At 30.8% G+C, this 24,300-nt stretch overlaps 1 protein-coding gene across 14 annotated transcripts in view; it reads right to left on the bottom strand.

The window, feature by feature from the left end:
* LOC126747571 (prolow-density lipoprotein receptor-related protein 1) overlaps positions 1–24,300 on the bottom strand; it is a 236,401-nt gene that overhangs the window by 141,435 nt on the left and 70,666 nt on the right. For all 14 annotated transcript variants that reach the window (XR_007664241.1, XR_007664238.1, XR_007664239.1 and 11 more), the window contains exons 26-31: positions 21,367–21,496; positions 21,103–21,304; positions 16,145–16,370; positions 7,432–7,912; positions 7,279–7,375; positions 3,407–3,656 (exon numbers count right to left, since the gene is read on the bottom strand). Coding sequence is in view for 3 of the 14 variants with exons in the window: in XM_050456310.1 (XP_050312267.1) it covers positions 3,407–3,656; positions 7,279–7,375; positions 7,432–7,912; positions 16,145–16,370; positions 21,103–21,304; positions 21,367–21,496 (1,386 nt within the window). In the remaining 11 variants the exon portion in view is untranslated. The remainder of the gene's footprint in view (positions 1–3,406; positions 3,657–7,278; positions 7,376–7,431; positions 7,913–16,144; positions 16,371–21,102; positions 21,305–21,366; positions 21,497–24,300) is intronic.

Raw genomic sequence — 24,300 nt, 5'->3', positions numbered from 1 at the left:
TGAGTCCCTATACTCACATGTTTTCTACCGTTGCATTGAATAACCCCTACAAGTTTGATCCCATAGTTCTGAAACACCCTGTATAATGACAATGATCGAACACCACAGAGTAGATCTAACTTGGTACATTTCCTATTTTAGTTTACTCTGAATGCATTTTACGTGCTTTTCTATTTATTTTTTGTTTCTATATTTTCACCACAATAGGTACATACTAAATAAATAATAAATAATAATATATTTTTACAGTACATTTAAAATAGGAAATGCGGATGTTTTTTAAAAAAGCGGGACTGTCCCGCCAAAATCGGGACGTGTGGTCACTTTACAGTAAAAGCATCTAATATCAATGAACTTACTAAAGGGGGGAGTACTAATTGGTTTGAGAACAACAGCCTATGTCTAAATACTCATACTCATATATTACTAAAATTAAATTGTTACATACATGTTTATATTATACAAATATTCTTATGTTTACTATTGTAATTATATTAGGTACCTAGAAAACCTAATTTCTGTATGTTCTGCAACGCTCGAAACTTTGAGATAGCTTAGGGATTCACTGTACTATAGCCATTTAGGTTGAGTTCTAATTTCAAGCAATTTTCGTCACTACATTTTAAACATTTTTGAGGATGATTTAAGAACTATTTACACGAATAATAAGGAAAAGCTCCTATGGTCTATGGACAATAAGGGAGAATAACTATTCTTGCAAAAACTTGAATAAAAGAGCTTCTAATGCACGGATTTCCATAATTTCTTCAATGAAAGGTGCAGAATATCCAAAGAAACTTTTAAAATAAAAACTCGAGTTGATCTGAGCACTAAAATAGAGTTATGGTAGTTATATATGGCAAGTTATAGTAATGGAACCCAATGTTGAAAAGTCACAATATAATAAAAATTACAGCTGTGGATCAAATTACAAATATTACATCTTTGGTGAACAATTTCATATATTAACGATTCCCATAGATTAAATAAAAAGTATCAGAGTTAGGAGCACTTTTGTCAGCCAAGGTCCAAATTCCACCAGATTTAAGCTTTTTAGAAAAATAAACAATGTCTATACTTTTTAGAGCATATTCACTAATAATTTTAAATATGCCATTACTAAATAAGTATCAAGCGAACGCTTCGGCCCTAATTTATACCGTCTTCAGGGCCAGCAAGCTGCACTACAACAACGTGCATGGAACTTTCCCGTTTGTTACCTAAGGTTCCTGGCCCTGAAGATGTTAGCAAGTGGTACCGAAACGTTCGTCTGTAAATAAATTGTTCAAAAGAATTTAATAGGACATATGAATTTTTGTTAGCAAAGTTCCTCAGATTTTAAGGTTTTAAGAATAAATTACATTTTACACGTTTTTTAGTATATCCTCTTTGATTTTTAAGATATTTTCAAAAATCTTCTACAGCAATCAGAAGCCACGTCTGATGATGAATTTAACGCTCGAAACGTTGAGATAGCTTAAGGATTTACTGTATTTTAGCCATTTAGGTTGAGTTCTAATTTCAAGCAATTTTCGTCAAAGCTCCTATGGTCTATGGACAATAATTCTATTTTTATTTTTTTGAGAACTCTTATTTTTTTTTATTTATTAAATAAAATATGATCTCTTATTACATGTAGTTTTAGTTAAAAAAATATATTGCTAATAAAGTTGTGTATAACAAAAATATTAAAAATTTCCATACTTTTCTACTCATGAAACCCAGTTGAATTTTCTGGAAAATTGGGAAAAACGATCCAAACTGTCTGGAGTAAATGACAATTTATTCTAGGATTTTGATACACCTAAAAACCAGTTAAATTGATTGGAAAAATAAGAAAAATTACCCCAACAGCCAGGAATAAATAAAAATTCATTCTAATCAAGTTAAACCCCATCAAAAAAACTGCTTGGAAAAGTGGGAAAATAACCTCAATTGCCTGGAAGAAATAAAAATGTATTCTAGGAACTCGACACGCATGAAAACCTACTTCAACTGCCTGGAAAATGGGAAAAAATGAGTCCAACTGCCTGGAACAAATGAAAAACAATTCCAGGAACCTCAGACACATGAAATCCCATTTTAATTAACTGGAAAACTGGGAAAAATTACTCCAACTGCCTGGAAGAAATCAAAAACAATTCCAGGAACCTCAGACACATGAAATCCCATTTTAATTAACTGGAAAACTGGGAAAAATTACTCCAACTGCCTGGAAGAAATAAAAATTTATTATAGGACCTTGAAACACATGAAAACCCATTTCTTTTGCCTGGAAAACTGGGAAAAAAATAACCCAAACTGTCTCAAATAAATGACAATTTATTATAGGAAGTTGAAGCACCTAAAAAGCCACTATAACTGCCTGGAAAATGGGAAAAAATGAATTCAACTGCCTGGAACAAATGAAAAACAATTCTAGGAACCTCAGACACATGAAATCCCATTTTAATTAACTGGAAAACTGGGAAAAATAACTGCCTGGAAGAAATAAAAATTTATTATAGGACCTTGAAACACATGAAAACCCATTTCTTTTGCCTGGAAAACTGGGAAAAAATGACCCAAACTGTCTCAAATAAATGACAATTTATTATAGGAAGTTGAAGCACCTAAAAAGCCACTATAACTGCCTGGAAAATGGGAAAAAATGAATTCAACTGCCTGGAACAAATGAAAAACAATTCTAGGAACCTCAGACACATAAAATCCCATTTTAATTAACTGGAAAACTGGGAAAAATTACTCCAACTGCCTGGAAAATGGGAAAAATCGAGTCCAACTGCCCGGAACAAATAAAAATTTATTATAGGACCTTGAAACACATGAAAATCCACTTCATTTGCCTGGAAAATTGGGAAAAAATTGAGTCCAACTGCCTGGAACAAATGAAAAACAATTCTAGATTATATAAGAATTTGGGGTAATGGTACAGTACCTTCTTATCAAACCTGGCTATCACTTAAAGATATATAAAAAACCAAAAAGATACCCAACAGTTAATTTGTTTTTGGAACGTGGTTCTCTTCCAGTAATAGAACTTGAATCTGAAGAGCACCCTTAACTGTATAAAAAATAAGAATATTGAACGGATTAATATTACTAGATCAGTTAGGCGAGAACATGTTTTTCTGTCTAAAGTGAATTTTACAATTTGTTACTGTCATATTTCTTATGTACGGTCAATGTTGCCGCTTTCGATTTAATCTTATACCAAACAACTCACGATCAGGTTAGAAGAAAAACACTGTTTAATGTACGTATAACCGAACGGATAAGGTTTAACTACAAAAACGTTTTGCTAAAGTTACCTTTTATTAACGTAAACAAATCTGGCTATAATGACTAGTATATTTCCGAAATACTGATGATGCCAAAGGTACAAAACTAGTACTGGAAAACTTACTTATTTTGGGTGGCCAACACCAAGAGCCCCCTGGCGGGGTCCAAGGCGATCGCGCTCGGTTTGAGGGTGTCGTTGGACAGGATCACGTGCTCCTGGGTACCGTCCAGTCGTGCCACGCTGACGGTACCACGTTTCGAGTCGCACCAGTAAACGTTCCTCGCGATCCAGTCGACCGCCAAGCAGGAGAGCCAGTCCTCCGACGGACTTTCCAGGATCTCTCCCTGGTCCAGGATGTTGGAACGTTTGGTACCTGAAGGAGATCAGTGAAGCAGATAAAAAAATGATAAAACAAGGAGAGTTCTCCTCCTATAGACAGAGAAAGAATTTAAGTTTTGTAAAGGTGCATCAGCACCTGGGGCCATTTAGCGCCCTGTCCGTTTTTTTCTTCTTTTTTTATGTATATAACTTTACTTCCTTTAAAAATATTAAATTCTTTATATTTTCCTCGTTTGGTTCAAGTATATGTTTTAGGTTAGTGGTGATTGGTAAATTGTATTTTATTTTCAATGTAAGTAGTCTGTTGCAATGTACAAGAATATCTTTATTGGTGAGGTTATGGTCTTTCTCAACAATTGTCCAAATTTACCCAAAATTCCTCGAAATTGTTAGGAAAACTTAATTTTATTACAAAAACAAAATTTCAAGTTAAGTTCCTGAATAAGGACTGTTTTACAGGAAGTCAAACGTGATAGTAACAATTTTTTTGGACTTTGTGTACAAAAACGCCGATAACTTCCTCAAAAATTGTCCAAATTTACCCAAAATCCCTCGAAATTGTTAGTAGAACTTTATTTTATTAAAAAAACAACATTTCAAGTTAAGTTCCTAAAAAAGGACTTTTTTTTTTAGTAACAATTTTTAAGTTTTTTTGGAGTTTATGTACAAAAACGCCCATAACTCTCTCACAATTTATCCAAAATTGCTTAAACTTCCACCAAATTGTTAGGAAAGCCTAATTTTAACATACAAATATTTTTCCAAGTTAATTTTCTTAATAAGGAATTTTTTACAGGAAGTCAAAGATGATGGTAACAATTTTTCAACTTTTTAGAAACTTTAAGAATAAAAACTGATTCAACTCCCTCAAAAAATGTCCAAATTTATCCAAACTTTCACTAATTTGTTAAAAAAAACTCAGTTTAGAATAAAACAAGATTTCATGTTAGTTTTCTAAATAAGGAATTTTTGACAAAGAGTCAAAGGTGACGGCAACAAATTTTCAATATTTTTAGACCTTAGGAACAAAAACTCTCATAACTTTCTCAAAAATTGTCCAAATTTACCCAAAGTTTCACCAAATTATTTAGAAATCTTCATTTCATTACAAAAACAACATTTCAAGTTAATTTTCTTAACAAGGAATTTTTTATAGGAAGTCAAAGATGATCAACAATTTTTTAACTTTTTAGAAACCTTAAGGATAAAAACTCTCCTAACTCCCTCAAAAATTGTCCAAATTTACCCAAACTGTCACTAATTTGTTAAAAAAACCTTCAGTTTACAATAAAACAAGATTTCAAATTAGTTTTCTGAATAAGAAATTTTTGACAAAGAGTCAAAGTGACGGTAACAATTTTTCAATATTTTTAGACCTTAGGAACAAAAACTCTCATAACTTTCTCAAAAATTGTCCAAATTTACCCAAAGTTTCACCAAATTATTTAGAAATCTTCATTTCATTACAAAAACAACATTTCAAGTTAATTTTCTTAACAAGGAATTTTTTATAGGAAGTCAAAGATAATCAACAATTTTTCAACTTTTTAGAAACCTTAAGGATAAAAACTCTCCCAACTCCCTCAAAAACTGTCCAAATTTACCCAAAGTGTCCCCAATTTGTTAGGAAAACTTCATTTTATTATAGAAATAACATTTCAAGTTAATTTTCTTAATTAGAATTTTTTTACAGGGAGTCAAAGGTGATGGTAGCAATTTTCCAGGTTTTTTGGATTTTAAGGACAAAAACGCCCATAACTCACTTAAAAATTATTCAAAATTGCTCAAACTTTCACTAGAATGTTAAGAAAACTTTATTTTATTATAAAAACAATATTTCAAGTTAATTTTCTTAATAGGAAATTTTTTATAGGGAGTCAAAGGTGATGGCAACAATTTTTCAATTTTTTTTAGATGTTAAGGACAAAAAGGCCCATAACTCGCTTAAAAATTGTTTAAATTGCTTAAAATTCCACGAGATTGTTAGGAAAACTTTATTTTATTACAAAAACGACATTTTAAGTTAAGTTCCTAAATAAGGACTTTTTTATAGGAAGTCAAACGTGATAGTAACAATTTTTCAATTTTTATGGACTTTATGTACAAAAACGCCGATAACTCCCTCAAATATTGTCCAAATTTACCCAAAATGCCTCGAAATTGTTAGTAGAACTTCATTTTATTACAAAAACAACATTTCAAGTTGGGATTCTTAATAAGAAATTTTATACAGGAAGTCAAAGGTGGTGGTAACAATTTTTTGGAATCTTAAGTACAAAAACACCCATAGCTCTCTCAAAAAATGTCGAAAATTGCTCAAACTTCCACCAAATTGTTAAAAAATCTTTATTTTATTATAAAAACAATATTTCAATTTAATTTTGTTAATAATAAATTTTTTACAGGGAGCCAAAGGTGATATTAAGAATTTTTCAATTTTTTTGGACCTAAAGTACAAAACCGCCCACAACCCTTTAAAAATTGTTTAAAACTACTCAGACTTCTACCAAATTATTAAGAAACCTTTATTTTATTATCAAAACATAATGTCAAGTTAAGTTTTTCAATAAGGATTTTTTTAAAGGGAGGTAAGGGTTATGTTAACAATTTTTAATTTTTTTTGAACCTTAAGTACAAAAATGCACGTAATTCCTTCAAAAACTGTCGAAAATTGCAAAAATTCAAGCTTGCACCGAATTGTTAAGAAATCTTCATTTTATTATAAAAAACAATATTTCAAGTTAATTTTCTGAATAAGAAATTTTTTACAGGGAGTCAAAGGTGATGGCAACAATTTTTCAGTTTTTTTTGGACTTACAAAAACGCCGATAACTCCCTCAAAAATTGTCCAAATTTACCCAAAATGCCTCAAAATTGTTAGTAATGCTTCATTTTATTAAAAAAACATTATTTCAAGTTAAGTTCCTAAATAAGGACTTTTTTACAGGAAGTCAAACGTGATGGCAACAATTTTTTAACTTTTCAGAAACCTTAAGGATAAAAACTCTCCCAACTCCCTTAAAAATTGTCCAAATTTACCCAAACTTTCACTAGTTTGTTACAAAAACCTTCAGTTTACAATAAGACAAGATATCAAATTAGTTTTCTGAATAAGGAATTTTTGACAAAGAGTCAAAGGTGACGGTAATAATTTTTCAATATTTTTAGACCTTAAGAACAAAAACTCTCATAATTTTCTCAACAATTGTCCAAATTTATCCAAAGTTTCCCTAATTTGTTAAAAAAACTTCATTTCATTATAAAAATAACATTTCAAGTTAATTTTCTTAATTAGAAATTTTTTACAGGCAGTCAAAGATGATGGCAACAATTTTTCAATTTTTTTTAGATGTTAAGGACAAAAACGCCCATAACTCGCTTAAAAATTGTTCAAAATTGCTCAAACTTTCACTAGAATATTAAGAAAACTTAATTTTATTATAAGAACAAAATTTGAAGTTAATTTTCTTAATAGGAAATTTTTTACAGGAAGTCAAAGATGATGGCAACAATTTTTCAATTTTTTTTAAATGTTAAGGACAAAAACGCCCATAACTCGCTTAAAAATTGTTCAAAATGGCTCAAACTTTCACTAGAATGTTAAGAAAACTTCATGGTTTTCACCTATAAATAACAAAAAAAAAATCCTCACTTACCATCCCGCCTCATTTGCGTAATCTGTCCGTGCTCAATATTTGCCCAAATCAGCAAATCCTCCTCGGCCAAGAAGTCTATGCTGGGAGCAGAAGAAATCTACAAAAAAAAACACCATTTTTACTAAAAACCATTAAAAAAAAAACGCAACCCACCTTGGAAATAGGCCCTAAGACCTTGAAATCCTTCGACCCATTCAGGGGAATCCCGTGCAGCTCCCAATTCAACGAATAAAAAATAAAATCCTCGATCCCCAGACACTTGTCGGTGTTTCCCGGGTCCACTTTATAACCGATGGCGCATTTGCAGACGTACGAAATGCGCCCACTCGGCACGCAAAGATGCTCGCAGCGTCCGTTTTCGGTTTGGCAGGGGTGGGCGCCGACTTGGGCGCTCGAATCGTAGATTTTCAGACTCAAAACGCCCCCGGTGCCGTTTCTTAGGAGCGTCACTTCCGGCGCCACTTCCGTTTTATCGACGGAGTAAATCGACTCGTCCTCCTCGTCTGCGTAGAACAGGCGATCCTTGTAAATCACGAAGGCGGTGACGGAGACTTTGTTGCGCAGGCGCAGTTTCGTTACGTCGGTGCCGTTCAGGTTGCAGTGCATTATTTCGGATTTGCTGATCCAGTAGAGCCTTTATTGAAGAAGGAAATGCCGTTTGGTGTTATTGTAATGGTTTTTAAGGAAAAATTATGGTAAATATGGATTTTTTTAATTAATCTTAGGTAAATATCCTAAAAAACTAGACACTTAATGGAATCATCAAATACAAGTACACCAATGTTCTACTTTATACTGTCAAATGAAACGCCTCAATTTTTTCTGTTCGCCCTGAAGAAGGCCTTATACAGACCGAAACGTTGGTAATAAAAAGAAAAATATTTAAACTTGACCCCACTAAAATAACATAACAAAAAAATTTAATAAATGGGAAGAAGTATTGGTAAGTAAAACTGGCTTTAAATCAGAGAATATTTGACCCTCAGAGATATTTAAGGTACGAAATTATTCCTCAGAAATCGCCTTTTCTGTGAGTAAAGACTGCATTTAAATATCTAAAAAAGTGTTCAAGTTATCTTAAAAAAAATTGAAACATTAAATGAAAGAGTTAACCCAAAACCAAAGGTGTTCTGGTTAAGCCAATTTTTAACTCAAGTTGACAATGTTTGGTTGGAATTTATTTACAGAGTGCCCTCTATAATACTGTAAAGGAATTACACGGATATATTAAATAACTTGGAAGTTATATGGAAAAATGCCCAAGAATAATTAAAAAATGCAAAGCTCATAATTTGTTCCATGAACCTCAAATCTGGTAAGGTAAAACTGGCTCTAGGTCAGAAAGTATTAGACTCAGAAAAATGGTTCGTTTATGAAATTGTGACTCAGAAAACGCATTTGCTTTGGGTGAAAACCCAATTCAAGTACCTCAGAGTGTTTTTAAGTGATCCTTAAAAAACTGGAAAAATTAGCCTAAAACTAAAATTGTTCTGATCAAACCAATTTTTAACCCAAGTTAAAGCTTTTCACATAGAAATCATCTCCAAAATGCCCTCTGTTGTACTGTAAAGGAATTACGTGAATATCTTAAATACTTTGAGAGTTATATTGGAAAATGTCCAAGAATAATTAAGAAATTTAAATGAACCTCAAATCTGATGAGGTAAAACTGGCTTTAACTCAAAGAGTATTGGACCTACAAAAATGGTTCATACATGAAATTATTCCCTAGGAAACGCATTTCCTTTGAGTAAAAACCCAATTAAAGTACCTCAAGAAGTTTTCAAGTGATCGTTAAAAAACTGAGAAATTGATTTAAAAAAAGTCTTTTGAAAAACTCGTACTTCATCAGTATGGTCAAGATTTTCAAAATTTCTTATCATTTATTTATTTTATGTAAAAACAGTGAGGTCTCTGTTTTATTTTAATCTAAAGACCCTCGTCTACGATAGAGTGAAACCTGAAATTCATGGCTTGACCCTAGCGTTAATGCTAGGGCGTCAAAGTTGAGTGTGTTGCAAATTTCCACTAGTGCAGTAAACATTTTCAAAATTTTTTGGCATTTATTTATTTCATAAAAAAGTAATGGAGTCATTGCGTTATTTAATATAAAGACCCTCGTCTACCATACAGTGAAACCTGAAATCAATAGCTTGACCCCAACGTTAATACCAGGGCGTCAAAGTTAAGTGTTTTGAAAATTTCCACCAGTGCAGTTAGGATTTTCAAAATTCCTTGGCATTCATTTATTTTATACACAATCAATGGGGTTTTAATTTTATTTTAATCTAAAGACCCTCGTCTACGATACAGTGAAACCTGAAAGCAATGGCTTGACCCCAAAGTAAATTCCAGTTCGTCAAAAATGAGTATTGCAAATTTCCACTAGTGCAGCCAACATTTTCGAAAGTTTTTGGCATTTATTTATTTCATAAAAAAGTATTGGGGCTATTGCGTTATTTTAATCTCAAAACCCTCGTCTACCTTTTATTGAAACCTCAAATTAGTGACTTGACCCTAACGTTAATGCCAGGGCGTCAAAGTTGTGTTTTGAACATTTCCACCAGTGCAGTTAGGATTTTCAAAATTCCTTGGCATTTATTAATTTTTTATAAAAGTAGTGGGGTCTTTCTTTTATTGTAATCTAAAGACCATTTTCTATCATGTAGTGAAGCCTCAATTCAATAGCTATATACCAAAGTTAATGCCAGGGTGTGAAAATTGAGTTTTCTTAGAAATTTCTATCAGTAAAGTCAAAATTTTCAAAATTCCTTGGCATTTATTTATTTCATACAAAATCAATGGGGTCTTTATTTTATTTTAATCTCAAAACCCTCGTCTACCTTTTAATATAACCTGAAATTAGTGACTTGACCCCAACTTTAAAGCCAGGGCGTCAAAGTTAAGTGTTTTGAAAATTCACACCAGAGCAGCTAAGATTTTCAAAATTCCCTGGCATTTATTTATTTTATATAAAATCAATAGGATTTTTATTTTATTTTAATCTAAAGACCCTCTACTACCTTGTAGTCAAAGCTCAAATCCATAGATTGATCCCAACGTTAATACCAGAGCGTCAAAGTTGAAGTTTAAAACTTTGCACCAGTAAAGTCAACATTTTCAAAATTCTTTGGCATTTATTTAATTTTATAAAAGCAGTGGGATTTTTGTTTTATTTTAATCTAAAGACCCTCGTTTACCATGTAGTGAAACCTGAAATCAATGGCTTGACCCCAACTTTAATGAGAGGGTGTCAAAGTTGAATGCTTTGAAAATTTCCATCAATAGAGTCAAGATTTTCAAAATTCCTTGGCATTTATTAATATTTAAAAAAAGGAGTGAGGTCTTTCTTTTATTTAAATCTACGGACCATTGTCTATTATGTAGTAAAACCTCCATTCAATAGTTAGATACTAAAGTGAATGCCAGGGTGTGAAAGTTGAGTTTTTTCGAAATTTCTATCCTTGGCATTTATTAATTTAAAAAAAAAGCAGAGAGGTATTTCCTTTATTTCAATCTAAAGACCCTCGTCTCCCTTGTAGTGAAAGCTGAAATCAATGCCTTGACCCCAACGTTAATGCCAGAGTGTCAAAGTTGAGTTCTTTTAAAAATTTCAATCAGTAGTCAACATTTTTAAAATTCCTTGGCATTTATTTATTTCATACACAATCAATGGGGTCTTAATGTTATTTTAATCTAAAAACCCTCGTCTACGATACAGTGAAACCTGAAATCAATGGCTTGACCCCAACTTTAATGCCAGGGCGTCAAAGTTAAGTGTTTTGAAAATTCACACCAAAGCAGTTAAGATTTTCAAAATTCCCTGGCATTTATTTATTTTATATAAAATAATTTTTAGATTTTTATTTTATTTTAATCAAAAGACCCTTATCTCTGTTGTAGTGAAACCTGACCCCACATCCAGCTTAATCCTTAAAACAACTAAACTGGGTTACTAAAATAACATATTAAAAAAAATTAATAAATGGAAGAAGTATTGGTAAGTAAAACTGGCTGTAAATCAGACAATATTTGATCCTCAGGGATATTTTAGGCACGAAATTTTTTCTCAGAAATCGCATTTTCTGTGAGTAAAGAATGCATTTAAATATCTGAAAAAGTGTTCAAGTTATCTTAAAAAAAGTGGAATATTAATTGAAAGAGTTAACCCAAAAACAGAAGTGTTCTGGTTAAGTTAATTTTTAACACAAGTTGACAATGTTCGGTTGGAATTTATTTACAGAGTGCCCTCTAAATACTGTAAAGGAACACGGATATATTAAATAAGTTGGAAGTTATAGGGAAAAATGTCCAAGAATAATTAAAAAATGCAAAGCTCATAATTTGTTCCATGAACCTCAAATCTGGTAAGGTAAAACTGGCTCTAGATCAGAAAGTATTAAACTTAGAAAAATGGTTCATACATGAAATTATTCCCTAGGAAACGCATTTCCTTTGAGTAAAAACCCCATTCAGTACCTCAAGAAGTTTTAAAGTGATCGTTAAAAAACTGAGAAATTGATTTAAAAAAAGTCTTTTGAAAAACTCGTACTTCATCAGTATAGTCAAGATTTTCAAAATTTCTTTTCATTTATTTATTTTATATAAAAACTGTGGGGTCTTTGTTTTATTTTAATCTAAAGATCCTCGTTTACCATGTGGTGAAACCTAAAAATAATGGCTCGACCCCAACGTCAATACCAGGGCGTCAAAATTGAGTGTTTTGGTAATTCCCACCAGTAGATTCAACATTTTGAAAATTCCTTGGCATTTATTTATTTGAAATAAAAACAGTGACGCCTTTGTTTTATTTTAATCTAAAGACCCTCGTCTACCATGTGGCAATGCGTCAAAGTCGAGTGTTTTGGAATATTCCGCCAGTGCCGTCAACCTTTTCACAATTTCTTGGCATTTATTAATTTTATGTAAAAGTAGTGGGGTCTTTGTTTGTGTAAATAAATAAATTTCATAAAACATTTTTAGTTAAAATTTATCTATAGAGGGTTTGCTTTAAAAATGTAGAAGAATTACTGAAATATCTTAAGTATATCCAATACTTAAAAGTATATTTAAAATTTAAAAAAGTAATTAATCTGGTAACCAAAACTGGTTGTAGCCCAAGAAGTACTAGACCCACAAAAATGGTTCATATATCAAATTATTCCTTCGAAAAAACATTTTCTATGAGTAAACACCCCATTTAAGTACTTCAAAAGGTAATGCAGTGGTCTTTGAAAAACTGGAAAATTAGGTAAAAAAATTACCCCGGAATCAAAAGTGTTCCAATTAAGCCAATATTTAATCTAACTTGTAGTTTTTTACATCAAATTAGTCTCCAGAATGCCCCCTATAATACTGTAAAACTATGAATAATTTAAAAATACATTATCCCGATTGCAGCAGAATCTTTTTACAGCTGTTTTGACGAACAAAAAGGGCTAAATAGTTAATAAAACGTCGGAAAATAATAAATATACGATGAAAACAAGCCTGCGTCAGAAATATTTACGAATCGGACTAAAAAATGCAGAATTTCGGTATAAAATATCGGTTCGGAGGACCAACAATGTTAAACATGCAAGAGTTTTCTTTTTAGAAATAATGAGTTGTGAATCTAATAAATAGCAACCTTAGTAATGAGATAATTTACCCAAAAGAGGAAGAATTGTCTGGGGAAAAGATGATTTTTCAAAATTTTTAATAAAGATCCTCCTACTGCATGGATTTTCCTTATTTCTTCAGTAAAACGTGAAAAAGGGTTCAAAGTAACATTTACAGCAACAATCAGGTAAATCGAATCAATAGAAACTCAGTTATGAGATAATTTACTGAAAAAGAGTAAAATTGTATGAGGAAAACATGATTTTCAAAAAATTTAATAAAAATCCTTCTACTGCATGGATTTTCTTAATTTCTTCAGTAAAACGTGAAAAGGGGTTCAAAGTAACATTTACAGCAACAATCAGGTAAATCTAATCAATAGAAACCCAGTTATGAGATAATTTACTGAAAAAGGAGTAAAAAAACTGTCTGAGGAAAACATGATTTTCAAAAAATGTAATAAAAATCCTCCTACTGCATGGATTTTCTTTATTTCTTCAGTAAAACGTGAAAAAGGGTTCAAAGTAACATTTACAGCAACAATCAGGTAAATCGAATCAATAGAAACTCAGTTATGAGATAATTTACTGAAAAAGAGTAAAATTGTATGAGGAAAACATGATTTTCAAAAAATGTAATAAAAATCCTCCTACTGCATGGATTTTCTTTATTTCTTCAGTAAAACGTGAAAAAGGGTTCAAAGTAACATTTACAGCAACAATCAGGTAAATCGAATCAATAGAAACTCAGTTATGAGATAATTTACTGAAAAAGAGTAAAATTGTATGAGGAAAACATGATTTTCAAAAAATTTAATAAAAATCCTTCTACTGCATGGATTTTCTTAATTTCTTCAGTAAAACGTGAAAAGGGGTTCAAAGTAACATTTACAGCAACAATCAGGTAAATCTAATCAATAGAAACCCAGTTATGAGATAATTTACTGAAAAAGGAGTAAAAAAACTGTCTGAGGAAAACATGATTTTCAAAAAATGTAATAAAAATCCTCCTACTGCATGGATTTTCCTTATTTCTTCAGTAAAACGTGAAAAAGGGTTCAAAGTAACATTTACAGCAACAATCAGGTAAATCGAATCAATAGAAACTCAGTTATGAGATAATTTACTGAAAAAGAGTAAAATTGTATGAGGAAAACATGATTTTCAAAAAATTTAATAAAAATCCTTCTACTGCATGGATTTTCTTAATTTCTTCAGTAAAACGTGAAAAGGGGTTCAAAGTAACATTTACAGCAACAATCAGGTAAATCTAATCAATAGAAACCCAGTTATGAGATAATTTACTGAAAAAGGAGTAAAAAAACTGTCTGAGGAAAACATGATTTTCAAAAAATGTAATAAAAATCCTCCTACTGCATGGATTTTCTTAATTTCTTCAGTAAAACGTGAAAAGGGGTTCAAAGTAACATTTACAGCAACAATCAGGTAAATCTAATCAATAGAAACCCAGTTATGAGATAATTTACTGAAAAAGGAGTAAAAAAACTGTCTGAGGAAAACATGATTTTCAAAAAATGTAATAAAAATCCTCCTACTGCATGGATTTTCTTTATTTCTTCAGTAAAACGTGAAAAAGGGTTCAAAGTAACATTTACAGCAACAATCAGGTAAATCTAATCAATAGAAACCCAGTTATGAGATAATTTACTGAAAAAGGAGTAAAAAAACTGTCTGAGGAAAACATGATTTTCAAAAAATGTAATAAAAATCCTCCTACTGCATGGATTTTCTTTATTTCTTCAGTAAAACGTGAAAAAGGGTTCAAAGTAACATTTACAGCAACAATCAGGTAAATCGAATCAATAGAAACTCAGTTATGAGATAATTTACTGAAAAAGAGTAAAATTGTATGAGGAAAACATGATTTTCAAAAAATTTAATAAAAATCCTTCTACTGCATGGATTTTCTTAATTTCTTCAGTAAAACGTGAAAAGGGGTTTAAAGTAACATTTACAGCAACAATCAGGTAAATCTAGTCAATAGAAACTCAGTTATGAGATAATTTACTGAAAAGGAGTAAAATTGTGTGAGGAAAACATGATTTTGAAAAATTTGAATAAAAATCCTCCTACTGCATGGATTTTCTTAATTTATTCAGTAAAACGTAAAAAGGGGTTCAAAGTAACATTTACAGCAACAATCAGGTAAATCTAATCAATAGAAACCCAGTTATGAGATAATTTACTGAAAAAGGAGTAAAAAAACTGTCTGAGGAAAACATGATTTTCAAAAAATGTAATAAAAATCCTCCTACTGCATGGATTTTCTTTATTTCTTCAGTAAAACGTGAAAAAGGGTTCAAAGTAACATTTACAGCAACAATCAGGTAAATCTAATCAATAGAAACCCAGTTATGAGATAATTTACTGAAAAAGGAGTAAAAAAACTGTCTGAGGAAAACATGATTTTCAAAAAATGTAATAAAAATCCTCCTACTGCATGGATTTTCTTTATTTCTTCAGTAAAACGTGAAAAAGGGTTCAAAGTAACATTTACAGCAACAATCAGGTAAATCGAATCAATAGAAACTCAGTTATGAGATAATTTACTGAAAAAGAGTAAAATTGTGTGAGGAAAACATGATTTTGAAAAATTTGAATAAAAATCCTCCTACTGCATGGATTTTCTTAATTTATTCAGTAAAACGTAAAAAGGGGTTCAAAGTAACATTTACAGCAACAATCAGGTAAATCGAATCAATAGAAACTCAGTTATGAGATAATTTACTGAAAAAGAGTAAAATTGTGTGAGGAAAACATGATTTTGAAAAATTTGAATAAAAATCCTCCTACTGCATGGATTTTCTTAATTTATTCAGTAAAACGTAAAAAGGGGTTCAAAGTAACATTTACAGCAACAATCAGGTAAATTTAATCAATAGAAACCCAGTTATGAGATAATTTACTGAAAAAGGAGTAAAACTGTCTGAGGGAAACATGATTTTCAAAAAATTTAATAAAAATTCTCCTACTGCATTGATTTTATTCATTTGTTTAATAAAACGTTGAAAATGATTCAAAGTATCTTTTAGAGCAAAAATAAAGGAAATGTAAGCAATAAAAGCACAGTTACGAGGCCTTAGAAGTAATGCGAACAAATACAACATTACCAGTTATACCCTCTAACAAATCCAATTAAACCGTCAATAAAGTTCTCTTATGCTCAATTTAGCTAAAATTCCCGAAAAATTGTTATAGAAGTATAAAATTTCAATTAAGAGTCTTTCAAAATTAAGAATTCTTACTTCTGAGCGGGTGCGTCCACCAGTAAACTGCCCGAATGGAAATCCAGATTGGGCACCAACGTTTTCCTGTCGGATCCGTCCATTCCGCTGCTTTCCAGGTGCGCTTCTGTCTCGTTCACTCCACGGATCCAGAATAGTTTTCCTTCCGCCGGATGCGCAGCTACCGAGTGGATTTTCTCGTTTTCCAGCAGCACGGTGCTGTATTCGCCGTTCAGGTTTGATAAAACTGAAAATAGTTCAATTTTACTTAAAGGTATATAGAAATAGGTATAAAATTGAATTTGAAACAATATTATGGTAATTAAAAGCCTGGGAGTCAATGAAAAATTTCTTCAAAAGCCCGGGAAAGGTCAAAGGATAATTTAAAATTAAAATTATGTGAAAAATAAGTGAAACACTATTAAAACTATGAGTCAAACTCTAGGGCTGTTGGTTGATAAAACTAATTTGTTGACTGAAAAAATGGATATGCTATTGAAGGAGAATGAAGAGTTAAGGAAGGAAATAGCTGGTTTAAAAAATCGTCAGACTTCAACACCTTCAACTTTGGAGTCTAAAACCTATTCAAATGTTCTTAAAAAAAATAGTAACATTCTTGTAGTACAACAAAAGGGTGAAACCAAAGATGCAAAAAAGATTAAAGAGGATTTAAGAAATAAAGTTGATCCTGCTGACATAGGTATTGGGATCTCAATGGGAAGGAATACAAAAAATGGAGGTGTGATTCTTGATTGTGGAGAAGAAAAGGAAATAACCAGGGTGCAGTCAACTATTCAGAGGAAACTGGGAGAAAATTATACTGTTGTTAAACCAACTATAAAGGAAAACAGAATAAAAGTAGTCGGGGTGGATGAGAGTGTATTAAATAGCAGTGATGAAGAAATTATTAATAAGGTAATTAGGCAAAATGAACTCAAATCTGCATGCAAAAACTTTAATATAAAAATTGTTCGTAAAACTAAACCTATAAATAAAAAATGTAATATTATATTTGAGGTAGATATTGATAGTTATAATTTTATAATAGATAGGCAAAAAATTAATATAGGATGGAACCGTTGCTGGGTTTATAATGATTATGGTATTATACGATGCTTTAAATGTTGCAAATATGGTCATGTTATGAAGGATTGCACTGGTAGCATAGTTTGTCCAAAATGTACTGGTAACCATGATGGTAAAGATTGTTTGGAAGGTAAGCCTTAGTGTATTAATTGTATTACCGCTAATCAAAAATATGGTTTGAAAGTTGAGGTTGATCATGTGGTTTGGGATGCTAAGAAGTGTGCGACATATCAAAGGCTCGAAAATCTTCAAAGGGGTAAATATTTAAAGTAGCAATTAGATAGAGATATTAATAAAAATTCAAATGTGGTTTATTTGAATTGTCAGGGGTATCTTAATAACAAGGATAATATAGTTTTATTAATAAATTGTTGGAAACCAAGGATCTTGCTATTATCTGAAACTCATGTATCTTCTGAGGAAGAAATGTGTGAACTGGAAGTGGATGGCTATTTCTTAGAACAATGTACCACAACTAATAGAAGAACAGGCGGTGTAATGATTTTGATAAGGAAATATATTAAATATAAGCGAGTAACATTAGAATGTGTGGAAGAGTATGTATGGAATGTTAGTATAGAAATATTTCTTAATGGATCCAAGTATCTTTGTAGTGTTTTGTATCACCCCCCTAACAATAGAGATGCGAGGTTTATCGAATATTTTTCAAACTATTTGGACCAAGTAAGTAGCATTGAGGGCATAAATATTATAGCTGGTGACTTTAATTTTGATTTAACAAAATACTCCTTTTATGGTGAAAAAATATTAAATAGTATATATAGGTCTGGATTCACTCAACTAGTCAACACTCCTACAAGAATAACAAACAACAGTAGCACCTTGATTGACTTTATTATATCAAATGACAAAAATTTATTGGTTCAGGTTCATCACACACCAAAAATTAGTGATCACTCTATTGTGTCTGTATGCCTTCCAAACACAAACGACGAAAAAGAAAAAAATACATTCTACCATCGGTCCATGAAACATTATCATACAGAAACTTTACAAAACTGCTTGTCTGACAGGTCATGGAACAATAATATAGCAGATGTAAATATCTTGGCAAATTCTTTTGTTTTAGATATAGAAAATATTTTAAATGTAATGTGTCCCAAGTTAAAAATATGTGTTAGCCAAAAATATAAAAATAAAAAATGGATAACTTGTGATATCTTACAGCTAATGAAAAATAGGGACAAGTTATATGTAAGGGCAATTCAGGAGGGCACTACATATTTATGGGATAGTTATAAAAGGATAAGAAATCAAATAGTGAATAAAATAAAAATAGAAAAAGATAAATATTTTCGCGAAGCTATAGATGAAAATAAAAATAATTCTGTAGAGCTTTGGAAAAATCTTAAAAGCCTTCTACCGGGTAAAAATTCCGTATTACCAAATGAGGTTGTATTTGAGGGCCAGACATTTACTGAGGAGTTGGACATAGCAGATAAATTTAATAAATACTTTATTAATAGCGTAGATCAAATTGTAGATATTTTACCCAAATTTTCAGTTTTAGAAAATACAGTTGATAATATATCAACGTATACTATATGGGATAAATTTGAAAATACCACTATGAGTGAAACTAGGTGTCTATTAAAAAATATGAAAAATGTTAAAGGAGGGGAAAGTGGTATCTCAAAAAAGGTTCTTGTAGATGTATTTAATATTGTAGGCAACCGTGTGTTAGACATAATTAATACATCGCTTCAAAATGGTAAATTCCCAGAAAATTGGAAGGTCTCTACTATCTTACCGGTTTCTAAGGTTTCAAACACAAAGCAGGCAAGTGAATTTAGGCCTATAAATACTGTACCAGTTTACGAAAAACTTCTAGAGCTAACTGTAAAAACTCAACTACAAACTTATTGCGATAATAATAAAATTTTAACAAAAAATCAGTCAGGGTTTCGACCTCAACATTCTTGCGAATCTGTGATAGTTAACATCTGTGATAATTTTAATAGAGAAATAGATAAGGGAAATTTTGTTTTAGCAATTTTCTTGGATTTTAGAAGAGCCTTTGAGACAGTAAATCGAAATATTTTACTTCTTAAAATCGAAAAAATGGGTATAAGAGGTACGGTTCTAAATTGGTTTAAGTCGTATTTACATAACAGAAAGCAAGTGGTCAAGTTTAAAAATAATTTGTCTCTTGCAAAAGAAATTGTTCATGGTGTTCCTCAAGGCACTGTGTTGGGCCCAATTTTGTTCCTTATGTATATAAATGATATTGTTAAGGTAATGAGTAGAAGTAATTCAGTATTATTTGCGGATGACACTATGCTGTATGTTGTGGGCAAAGATGTAAATAAAATGCAAGACGATCTAAATTTTGATTTAAATAATATATATAGATGGTTGTGTGATAATAACTTGAGCATTAATGCGGCTAAAACAAAATTTTGTTTATTTGGAAATAAAATTAGATTAAATGAAGTTAATTTAAATACAATAAATATCAAAATTAATAATGAAGCAATTTCCTACCAAAGAGAAATTAAATATCTGGGTGTTATTTTGGATCCACATTTGAATTTTTATTCGCATATAGACAGCATAACACGCAAAATGTCAAAAAAAATTAATTTTTTATCGAGAATTGGCAAAAACCTATCTATACAAACAAAATTATTAATCTATAATAGTATTATTGTGCCGCATTTAGATTTTTGTTCTGCACTCCTGTTTGGTGTTCCGGATTACAGGATCAATAGACTTCAAATCATACAAAACAGAGCCATGAGGGTCATACTAAAATGTAATAGATATACACCGGTGGATAATATGCTAAATGTCCTAAATATTTTGGCAGTAAAACAAAAAATATTGTTTAATACATGTATGTTTGTCTTTAAATTAAAAAATAAATTGCTACCAGAATATATTTGCGAAAAAATCACAATATTTAGTGATTTGCATAGCTATGCTACCAGACAGCGAGGGGATTTTGTATTAATGGGGAGACATACTTCAGACAGAATGACAAATACCATTCTCCATAAAGGCCTCAAATATTTTAACGAATTGCCAATACATTTAAAGAACAGTGAAAGCCTAGTCACATTTAGAAAACATTAAAAAGATATATATATTCCATCCCAAGAAATTAAATTATATTATATTGTATAGGTATAAGGTATAAATGTTTTATTTTGGTTGTATTGCTTTGTGTTTTATTATTTTATCTTTACTCTTTTAATATAGTTTAAGGTTTTATATTTTTAAATTTTAAATTTTTTAGGCTCTAGATTAGGTTTTAAATTTTTTATATTTACATATTTTTATTTTTTTTTTTTTATCTTAGTTAAGGTCTTAAATTTTATTGTTTCAAATTTATGATAGTTTTAAGTTTTATATATATATTTTTTAAATTATCTGTTGTCATTTGTTGGTATAATTTATACTTATACCTATAATACCTATTTGTTAGTTTACTATATGCCATTTAAATTTTCCTTTTTATTTTTAGTTATATTCTAAAAATTTTCTTTCTTTGTAATTTTTTGTAGCATGATGCTAAATAAAGAAACATTATTATTATTATTATTAAAAAAAAATAAAATTTGAAGAATGTCCCTGAATGACTGAAAACAAAAATGACCTCAAAAGCTTGCAAAATACCAAAAAAATGGTTTTCAACCGCTGGAAGGCAAAAATATGATCCCGAAAGCCTGGAACACTTTAAAAAATGACTCTAAAAGCCTGAAGCGTATAAAAATACTCCATAAATATAGAAATCGACTTCAGATGCCTGGAATAAAAAGATCGGTGATCGACAAAACACTTCTCTAAAGGAGCATAAAAAAAACGAATTGTGGTCCAATAAACACCAAAATCAGACCTATTTCATGCAAAAAAAAGTAACTTGGACTTACCGATCCCACCCTCAGAACTGACAAACAGCAGGTTCGAGATCCAATCGAGGGCGATCCCGGAAACTTGCCTCAACCCGGTGTCGATCAGCGTGCGAACTGGTCCGTGCGTGATGTTCGACATCTTAATGTGGTCCACCTGCGAATCCGCCCAATAAAGCGTCTTATTACGGGCGAAATAGTCCAGTTGCACCGGGTTTAGCACCTAAAAATTTCCAATTTTTAGTTACAATATTGGGGTTTGCAAAATGGGTTTTTATTGATTACTTGTGGCACGCTTATGGTCGGGATGGTGTGATAGTAGGGCTGGGCGATGTCCACCCCGCGGATTTCGCCGTTACGGGCTATTAGGAGCACTTGCTCGTTGTTCACGCACGTTTTGTTGTCCTCGCTAAGTCTGAAAAACAAATATTTTTTGTCATATTGGTAGAGCCTCTTTTTTGCAAATGTTAATGTTTCAAGTGATTTATAAAAATCCTCATAATTTCTTTACTGTTAGAGATAGAGACGTGATTCAAACATTGACATATTCCCCAGACAAAGGAGTAACTTTTTTGTGTCTATAGAAATATTTGATATATCAATAGTTTTTGAGAAAAATCACAATTTGTCTTTTTTGCCATTTTTGTATTTCAGGCGATTTTCAAAAAAGTCCATATTTTCTTTGCTATTAAAGATAGACACGTGATTCAAACACTGACATATTCTCCAGGTAAAGGAGTAACTCTATTGCATCTATAAAATTTTTGACATATCAATAGTTTTTGAGAAAAATCACAATTTGTCTTTTTTGTGTTTAAGGTGATTTTCAAAAAAGTTCGTCACTTCTTTGCTATTAAAGATAGAGACGTGATTCAAACACTGACATATTCTCCAGGCAGCAGAGTAACTTTCTTGTATCTACAAAAATATTTGTTATATCAATAGTTTTTAAGACAAATCACAATTTGTGTTTTTTGCCATTTTTGTGTTTCAGATGATTTTCAAAAAAGTTCGTCATTTCTTTGCTGTTAAAGATAGAGACGTGATTCAAATACTGACATATTTTCCAGGCAAAAGAGTAACTTTTTTGTATCTATAAAAATATTTGATATATAAATAGTTTTTGAGAAAAATCACAATTTGTCTTTTTTGTCATTTTTGTGTTTAAGGTGATTTTCAAAAAAGTTCGTCACTTCTTTGCTATTAAAGATAGAGACGTGATTCAAACACTGACATATTCTCCAGGCAGCAGAGTAACTTTCTTGTATCTACAAAAATATTTGTCATATCAATAGTTTTTAAGACAAATCACAATTTGTGTTTTTTGCCATTTTTGTGTTTCAGATGATTTTCAAAAAAGTTCGTCATTTCTTTGCTGTTAAAGATAGAGACGTGATTCAAATACTGACATATTTTCCAGGCAAAAGAGTAACTTTTTTGTATCTATAAAAATATTTGATATATTAATAGTTTTTGAGAAAAATCACAATTTGTCTTTTTTGCCATTTTTGTGTTTAAGGTGATTTTCAAAAAAGTTCGTCACTTCTTTGCTATTAAAGATAGAGACGTGATTCAAACACTGACATATTCTCCAGGCAGCAGAGTAACTTTTTTATATCTATAAAAATATTTGATATATCAATAGTTTTTGAGAAAAATCACAATTTGTCTTCTTTGCCATTTTTGTATTTCAGATGATTTTCACAAAAGTTCACATTTTCTTTGCTATTAAAGATAGAGACGTGATTCAAACACTGACATATTCTCCAGGCAGCAGAGTAACTTTTTTATATCTATAAAAATATTTGATATATCAATAGTTTTTGAGAAAAATCACAATTTGTCTTTTTTGCCATTTTTGTGTTTCAGGTGATTTTCAAAAAAGTTCGTCATTTCTTTGCTATTAAAGATAGAGACGTGATTCAAACACTAACATATTCTCCAGGCAAAGGAGTAACTTTTTTGTATCTATAAAAATATTTGATATATCAATATTTTTTGAGAAAAACCACAACTTGCCTTTTTTGCCATTTTTGTGTTTCAGATGATTTTCAAAAAAGTTCGTCATTTCTTTGCTGTTAAAGATAGAGACGTGATTCAAACACTGACATATTCTCCAGGCAAAAGAGTAACTTTTTTGTATCTATAAAAATATTTAATATGTCAAAAGTTTTTCAGAAAAATCACAATTTGTCTCTTTTGCCATTTTTGTATTTCAGGTGATTTTCAAAAAAGTTCGTCATTTCTTTGCTGTTAGAGATAGAGACGTGATTCAAACACTGACATATTCCTCAGGCAAGGGAGTAACTTTTTTGTATCTATAAAAATATTTAATATGTCAAAAGTTTTTCAGAAAAATCACAATTTGTCTCTTTTGCCATTTTTGTATTTCAGGTGATTTTCAAAAAAGTTCGTCATTTCTTTGCTGTTAGAGATAGAGACGTGATTCAAACACTGACATATTCCTCAGGCAAGGGAGTAACTTTTTTGTATCTATAAAAATATTTAATATGTCAAAAGTTTTTCAGAAAAATCACAATTTGTCTCTTTTGCCATTTTTGTATTTCAGGTGATTTTCAAAAAAGTTCGTCATTTCTTTGCTGTTAGAGATAGAGACGTGATTCAAACACTGACATATTCCTCAGGCAAGGGAGTAACTTTTTTGTATCTATAAAAATATTTGATATATCAATAGTTTTTGAGAAAAATCACAATTTGCCTTTTTTGCCATTTTTGTGTTTCAGGTGATTTTCAAAAAAGTTCGCTTTTTCTTGGTTATTAAAGATAGAGACGTGGTTCAAACATTGACATATTCTCCAGGCAACAGAGTAACTTTTTTGTATCTATAAAAAATTTTAATATATCAATAGTTTTTGAGAAAATTCACAATTTGTCTTTTTTGCCTTTTTTGTGTTTCAGGCGATTTTCAAAAAAGTTCGTCATTCCTTTGCTGTTGAAGATAGAGACGTGATTCAAACACTGACATATTCTCCAGGCAAAAGAGTAACTTTTTTGTGTCTACAAAAATATTTGATACCTATATCAATAGTTTTTGAGAAAAATCACATTTTGTCTTTCTTTTCTGCTATTTTAATGTTTTTAGTAACTACTAGTTTTTTCCTAATGTTGCCTGTAGTGTTCCTTTCAAAAGCCTTATTTAAAGAAAATATTGGAGAGAAGGAATGAAATGGGAAAAAAAGTAAGAGAGACAAATTATGT

The sequence above is a fragment of the Anthonomus grandis genome, chromosome 19 (assembly GCF_022605725.1).
Source record: "Anthonomus grandis grandis chromosome 19, icAntGran1.3, whole genome shotgun sequence".
Classification (NCBI taxonomy): domain Eukaryota; kingdom Metazoa; phylum Arthropoda; class Insecta; order Coleoptera; family Curculionidae; genus Anthonomus; species Anthonomus grandis.
Note: the sequence above shows the minus strand (reverse complement) of the source record. Positions and strands in the feature narration are given on the sequence as shown.